Genomic DNA, 7,725 nt, shown 5'->3' with positions numbered 1-7,725 from the left:
AATAAGACGAATGATAAAAATTATGTAAAAAGTCAACGGTATTATACATTTTAAAATGATGGAGGGAGTATTTAACATGGAGGAAGGTAATAGCATTTTCACCTGGCCAAGCGCACTAACATACGCAATTAGTGATCTCTAAAACTTTTTTCCTCCTTTCGGCCTTTTTTACCACCCCACTTAGATCAACTCACTACGTCAAGGTTGGAATGTATCAAGTAACGTGTGATCTGGTTCAGAGTCCAAAGAGCCCCAAAGTTGGACTTAGTCGAAAGGTTAGTACTACCTCTCCTATAAAAGACTTTGTGGAAAAAGGGCATGTCGTTCTGCTTACTTAACTAATTTTCCCTGCACAACAAATGCATATATCTTTTGAAAACTCTTTTTAGGACCCTGTTGGTGCATGCACAATCTGGATAGCTGATTATAATTAAGTAGTGCAGTCCTTGTGTAATTTATCCTTTAACGTAATTTATGTCTAATCCGCGAGCGTGCAATGCATTCGTCGTTTTCTTGACTTCCAAAAGTTCCAATATCTGTGCCTTTGCGAATGTTGAAACTTGAGACTAATTTATTCATGAATGACGACATACAAGCGTGCATCCACAGGAAAGGAAGAAAGTTGTATACTCCTGAACAGGTGTTGTTTCATAATCCCATCTGTGTGCTTGTATTTTAAATAGTTTATTATAAATATATTATTAGGAATATATTGGAGACTGTAGTGATGTTTTTTTTTGTGAAACAAGAGTGTAATGATGAATCTAAACATTTTTTTACATCTAAGTTGTGATATTTTGGTTACATGTACAACAATCTAAAAAAATGGCATATATAATTTGAAATCAATCGGGAATGTACATTGGCCCTCATATCTACTCCAGCAGATAGCCTAAGATGAACCCTCAGCTCCTACTTTAACCTGAACAAACCAAACCTACATAGTCTGCAGTTAGTAGCTCTAGATCAACCTTCCTACTAATTAATTAACCTGAAGAAAGCAAACCTACCCTGATCTGCAGTGTCTATTCAGATTTTTTGTGTATTAATTAATCTGTATAGAGTATTCAAATACCTGATCGAGGTGGGGAGCAGTTCATGATTTGATAACTCTCATCCATAATTGTTTACTGGCGATACACTATATATGCAGGGATATGGTCAGTAGTGCCTCTCCTAGGTTTTGACCAACATATATTACATCTCATTTTAGTTTCCTTGATAATGATATCACCACAATGGTCCAAATGGACAGATATTAGTGTGATTTAACTTTTTGGAACAGTCAAGTCAGTGCATTAATAAACCCATAAAAACAACAACATATATATAACACATATATGGACGAAACAGGGCATACATACATTATGCTGCAAGAAACGTATGATCCATGCAAACATAATGTAATCAACCATAGAGAAGCTTGCAAAAAACAGCAACGATCAATCATTAGATGCTGACAACTGATTAATTAACAGATCTTCTTAAAATTAAGTCATGCACGAGTGATACATTGATACATTTGGCTGCCAAACCAGCATTAGGCTGTGAAGCTGACAAATTTTCTTCCTTGCAAATTACCAAGCTACGGGTAACTAACAAACCTTATGTGATCAGTCAGTCCCCCGATTGCATGCAAACTCCGGTCATCATCCAGAAGAAAATTCAGCTGCTTCACTGCCTTTAGCTTCTCCTCGGCAACCTAGCTCCATAATCTTATTGCATTTTGTGTGGGTGTGTGTGTGTGTGTAAACTAAGGGGGAAGTGTACATGCAATTAGCTATAGCTAGCTAACGATCAAGAACAATTAACACTGTTAGTTCATTAATCCGCCGCCATGCATTTGCGCCATTGCGTCGTCGAAGCGTATGATTCGCTGCTGCTGCTTGGGCGGCGCCGCCGCCGCATGTGCGGCGGCGGCGGCGGCGGCGACGGGGAAGTGGCCGCCGCCGAAGGAGCGGACGTGGTCGTTGAGGGAGCGCTTGTGCTTGAAGTCGGAGCCGCAGGCGCAGAACCAGCGCTTGCCGCAGTTCTTCTCGTGGGTGCGCCAGTCGCCCTTGACGGCGAACGGCTTGGCGCAGCGGCGGCAGGCGAAGGGCTTGGCGCCGTGCTTGCGCTTGTAGTGCGTCTGCAGCGTGCGGAAGTCCTTGAGCGGCCGCGCACGCGGGTGGCCGACGTTGTTCCGGCAGCCGGCGGCGCAGCAGTAACACGGCAGCTTCAGCATCGCCAGCGTCGCCGTCGCCTGCGTCCCCTTGAGCGACTCCGGCCCCTTCCTGTACTCCCGACCGTGCCCCCACATGTGCATCTGCAATACATATACATGCATATGTATCACACCAAATTAGTTTAGTTGATCTCTTTGGATAAGTACATGGCATATGAAAATTATTACCACGTGCTTTGCAATTAGCCATGCAGTGTGCAATGCACAACATGGAATTTCTAGGCAGGTTCTAATTAATGTTTAGTGTGTATGTGTGTCTGTCCTTGGTTTGATCATGCTGGAGAGAGAGAGGAAAGGCATGTGAATTGCGTGGTTTTGTTTCTCTTTGCTTTTCTATGCATTAATTGGATTCCTTGCGGGTCATGTGGGGTACATGTCTACATGAAATACTTGCTTGGTATAAACGGGAATGACGAAGAACAGCAAAAGGAGATAAGCAATTGAGCATTCTCATGTGTACACACACAGCATGCACGCGCGTGATGTATATATGCACTAATATTAAGATGCATAATTATTGAAAGCATCCGCAAGACGCAACATCTAAAAAGAAAAGAAGAATTCCAAACAGAGATGCTCGAACTCGAAATAGTTAATTAATTATAAGAGGATCAAAACAATTAAGAAAAGAGGACATGGAGTCTCACGGACGAGACATCCAAGTTAATCAAGATGCATGCATGGATGGGTAGTGTATCGATCGATGCAATCAATCACCTGCATGTTGTTGTATCGATTGAAGGCCTTGTTGCAGACATGGCAGACGAACTGCACCGGGCCGATGAGTATCTGCGCCGGCGTCGGGATCCAATACCGCCGGCCACGGCAGGCGGCGCCGGCGTCGACATCGCCGGCGTTGCTGCTCTGATCTTCCCCTCCTCCCACGGACACGTAATACTTCGATCCCTCGCTATGTACTTGCTCTCTTTCTTTCTCCTCCACCTTGCACCCCTCAAGCCCAGCTGCTTTCTCCTCATCATCCTCCGTCTCCTCCTCCTCGTCGTCATCATCGTCTTCTTCATCCTCATCCATGGGCGCATCTTCAGAGCTACCCCCGCCGGTCGTCGCCGGCAAGCCGATGTTGAGATCAACACCGGCATAGTCGTCTGTAGTATTGCTCACCTCTTCCTTGACAGGAGGATTGTTCATCGCCCCGCCATCGTCAGCATCAACGGGCTCCTCTCCGAGCCTGCCAAGAAGAGGCAAGCACAGCATGGTACCAGCACCACGCGGTTGTCGTTGGGCGGTGAGGGACGATGACGTCGTAGTCGTCGACGAGGAGGACGGCGACGGCGGCGGCGAGGACCGCGGCTTGAGCCACTCGAAGAACGGCACGCCGCCGCCGCCGCCGACGACGAAAGATGACCCCTCCACCATTGTGCACGCCCTCAGCACCATCCCTACTTCAGCTCGATCGGCTCCTCCGATCCTCTCTCCCCCTCTATATACAAACGTAGACGCGGCGCGATGCGCGTCGATCTCACCTACGAATTGAGAGCTACAGCTAGCTGGTTTGCAGTGGAGACTGCTTTATGCCGACGAGGAGGACGACGGCGACGACGACGACGTACGAGAGCGTCTGTGTCAAGCCGTGCATGCCACGGTCTGGAAGAAAGAGAGAGATGGAAGAGAGATTGCTGCGTCGTTGGTGTTGCTCTCCCTTATATGCATGATGCCCCTCGCGCTGTGCATGTGTGTGCTCTTGTCCCTTTGGAATTCTGAAGGTTATCCTGTCGCTCGTGGTCAGCGTTGGCTGAGGTAAGCGAGCGAACACACACACACAGCCGCGCCGCGAGCGTCGCGCGTGCTCGCGTGTGGACACAGGCGCGTGCGCGCGAGCTATGCATCAACCTGCAGGGCATCCGGCTGCCGCGTCGTGCGTGCGTGGGGAGCAAAATTCGTTGCATGACAGTAGTAGCTAGCTAAGGTTGGGGAATGGGGAATGTGGTGCCGCGCGGGCGACGGGCGGTGTTGTGGTCGTGGGTGGGGTGGGGGATATACTAGGTTCTCTGTTTCTGCTTTTCTGGTAAACTATATAAAACAGGAGTACGCCGTAAGTGGGAGCGCAAGTCGGGTCAATTCGAGTATACTAGTGGCCCAAGAAGAGGAAAAAAAAACGTGTGCCAACTACCAAAAACAGCTACGAGCCGATGTTTGGATAGGAGAAAGGTAAAACCCCTGTATACTCTGTTTTATACGAGGATGGATTCTAATATCTCGAGTGGATATCCATCCGTTTCTTGCATGCCACCTAAATGATTATGAAAAAATTCTTAAAAAAATTACAAGATAGATTAATATGTAATATATCACCTCACAAACATGTAAATTTAAATTCGACTTCTACAAGTTGTAAAAAAATAATAAATTAAACTCTAACTAGTATACGTATATTCACAGTCAAATTTGTTATTTTTGTTACAACTTGTAGAAGTTGAATTTGAACTTACATGTTTGTAAAGTAATATATTACATATTAACCTATCATGTCAGTTTTTTTTAAATTTTTTCATAACTATTTAAATGACATGCAAGAAACGGATGGACGTCCACCCAAGTGTTTAAAACAGTTTCCCATTTTATATACCGCCAAGAGAAAAACTTTACTGCCATGCGTGCATATTGTAAACGATACTTATAAGCTAGCTAGAAGCATAATTTTTATATGCTTCTCCACACCGGTGATCGATTAATTTTTATATGCGTCGACGACTAACGACAATGGAGACAGCAGAGGCAGAGCACGGGCAGCCACCCGATCTGATCTCCACTGCTGGTCGTGTCGTGGTTAGCTCTCGTCACCTCGTAGAAATTAAAGTTATGTTCTATTTGCGCATGTGACTTAAATAGTTGTATAAATGGTTAAGAAATATAGAGATAAACTAAGCGAATGAAATGGTGACCGAAATTCCCGATCGGCTCAACATCGCTTAAAAGTTTTTCTACCTTTTTCTATTTTAGCCGTATATAAAGATTGATTTTTCTAAAAAAAAAATTCAATGTCATGTTGCAATCACCACTAAATAATTAAATGGGTTACTATGGAAATTCCTGACCAGTCAAGCATCATTTCCATATGCCATTTCAACCATTTTCCATTCTAGCCATATAGAACATTTGATTTTTCTTTCTAATTTTAATTTTTCACCGCAGTGTTGCAATCGCCACTAAATAGTTAAATTGGTAAATATGTAAATTTTTGACCAATCAAAAATCATTTTCATCGTTTTCAACTGTTTGCATCCCTAGTGTGGATAGTATGCACACTATGACACTAACATAAGTGTTTGTCCCCTTGCCTCAAACACCCAAACTAGCTTGTTCGTATGCCAAGCCAGGTGATGTTAGCAGGCTTGAGGTTTCTTTTTAAAAGCTCAAGCCTGGTAAACCTTAAACTTTTTTCTATAATTAGAAATTAATTGTTGCAAATTACTGTTTTTAGATACTTTACCAGGCCAATTCAACTAATGTTTTTAGATACTTTACCAGGCCAATTCAACTAATGCTGCCATTAAGAATGTGTCTTCAGGATTAACTCCGACTTGTACGTACCACTGATATATATATGGACCATAGGACTCACAGGTCAATGACACACATGTGGGTTGGGAGACCCACAATAAAATTGTAATATTCAAATTAGCTAAATTGACTCAATATATTTTTTAATGGAAATGCTTTTGTTGGGCTTTACTGGGTGTGTTGGATCATTAACTAGGCCCAAACCCAAAACATTAGGCCAACCCTCCCATGAATAATTTGTGTCCAAAAATCATGTGAGCTCTCAAGTCCCCATACAGGGAATTTTTTTAGAAATAATATTATTTTAATAGAAAATTGCAAAAGTAGAATCTGATCGGCTAAAATTGCAAGTTTAACACCCTATCGAATAACCACAGTTCTGTTGAACTGTAGTTGTTCGACAGGGTTGTTGTTGTTCACTTAAAAAAATAGAAAAAGGATAAGAAAGAGCATGGCAGGGGGCCTATCGAACATCCAAAGTTCGATAGGTCTGCATGCACAGTGGTGCACAGTAGTAGTGTACAGTGCGCATAGTGATTGATCTCTTTTTTTTTCTATCATTTTTTATCCCCTATCGAACAGGGGCAGTTCGATAGGGTATTTTTTATACCCTGCCGAACAAACACAGTTTGATAGGTACCCTGTTGAAGACAACCGCAGTTTGATAGGTACCTTGTTGAATTGTGGTTGTTCGATATGTACCCCTGTCGAATTGTGGATGTTCGACAGGGTATTAAACTTGCAATTTTAGCTGATCAGCTTCTACTTTTACAATTTTCTATTAAAATAATATTATTTCTAAAAAAAATTCTACAAACAGGTGGAACCCGCCTAAAAACGAGGAAAGCCATAGTTGTAGGGGGCTGCTTTGCATGGTGAGCACTAGGGTTGGCAACGGGACGGGTCGGGGGCGGGTTGGGCTGGAACGCCCCTGCCCCCGCTCCCCAACTTCTCCCCTGACCCTGGCCCCGCAGGTGGTCGGGTGGAAAACGTCACCCGCCCCCGTCCCTGTAGGGGACTCGGCGGGTGAGCGGGCCCCCACACTACCCAGCTGGGCCGGTGGACAGCGAGTTGACAACAACGACGATCGAGGACGTCGAGCTGGACGACGGCGAGCTGGAAGGCAATGAGGCGAGCCGCCGTGCCCCGCGCCCTGGCCGCTGCCCGCGGATGGCTGTCGACGCCGCCGCCCGTGCCCTGCCCGATGCCGCCGTCGACGCCGCCGCCGCCGCGCGCGCCTTGGCTGCCATCGCTGATGCCGCCGCGGCGCCTTGGCCGCCGCCCGCCAGTGGAGTCGTGGAGATGGTGGCTGCCTGGGTGGGTGGGTGAGAATGAGATTGGGGATAGGGTGTGGAGGGGTGGGGAAATTAGGGTTTGGATGTGTATATATGATAGGCCAGATGGGCCTTTTGGGCTTACAACATGCTATGATTAATAGTCTAAAATGCATCCTCGGGGCTCCGCGGGTCACCCGCGGGTGAAACGTCTTCCCCATCCCCTCCCCGCCCAAATACGGGGTCCCGACCCTGACTCACCCACGGGTCTGAAATCGCCACGCCCCTGCCCCCACAGGGGACCCGGCCCCGCGGGGAAAATTGCCATCCCTAGTGAGCACTGTGGATAAATGACTATATATATATAATTATCTTATTTTCTATAGTCCTTTGTCAGCATCAATAAATAATCGGTCGAGAATCACAGAAAATATTCCTTGGCCGGTGTAATCTTTTCTTTTGCCGAATATATATGATAAAATCTCCTGTGTACTCATAAAAACTCACCTAATCCCTTCCATACCTTCGAAATCTCGATTCCTTCTATACCATTGAATTTTCGCTTTTTTGCTTTGATCCCTTCCATACCCCTCCCATTGTACACTCATTTCACAAGTATATACGCACAAATAGGATTGGTACCAGCAACAAATAGTTTAGGGCTTCGAATCCCAGTAACCATATATAGTTAACAATATATGCAAA

General features: G+C 45.3%; 1 protein-coding gene across 1 annotated transcript; it reads right to left on the bottom strand.

Moving 5' to 3' along the window:
- Positions 1 to 1,467: 1,467 nt before the first annotated feature.
- LOC4338934 (protein TRANSPARENT TESTA 1) lies at positions 1,468 to 3,860 on the bottom strand. Its single transcript, XM_015785256.3, has 2 exons — positions 2,942 to 3,860; positions 1,468 to 2,305 (listed from the first exon to the last, which is right to left on the bottom strand). Exons 1-2 carry the CDS (start codon positions 3,620 to 3,622, stop codon positions 1,817 to 1,819), a joined length of 1,170 nt encoding a protein of 389 aa, XP_015640742.1. The 5' UTR covers positions 3,623 to 3,860; the 3' UTR covers positions 1,468 to 1,816.
- Between the last annotated feature and the right edge of the window lie 3,865 nt (positions 3,861 to 7,725).

The sequence above is a fragment of the Oryza sativa genome, chromosome 5 (genome assembly GCF_034140825.1).
Source record: "Oryza sativa Japonica Group chromosome 5, ASM3414082v1".
In the NCBI taxonomy this organism is placed as follows: Eukaryota; Viridiplantae; Streptophyta; class Magnoliopsida; order Poales; family Poaceae; genus Oryza; species Oryza sativa.
The sequence above is the reverse complement of the archived record's forward strand: the minus strand, read 5'-3'. Positions and strand labels throughout refer to the sequence as shown.

What these genes read in the sequence shown, in the direction of transcription:
- LOC4338934 (XM_015785256.3), bottom strand. Translation starts at nt 3,622, where the DNA reads ATGGTGCTGAGGGCGTGCACAATGGTGGAGGGGTCATCTTTCGTCGTC. An exon ending in ATCGATACAACAACATGCAG is followed by an intron (nt 2,306 to 2,941) that starts GTGATTGATTGC and finishes TATGTATTGCAG; the next exon opens with ATGCACATGTGGGGGCACGG.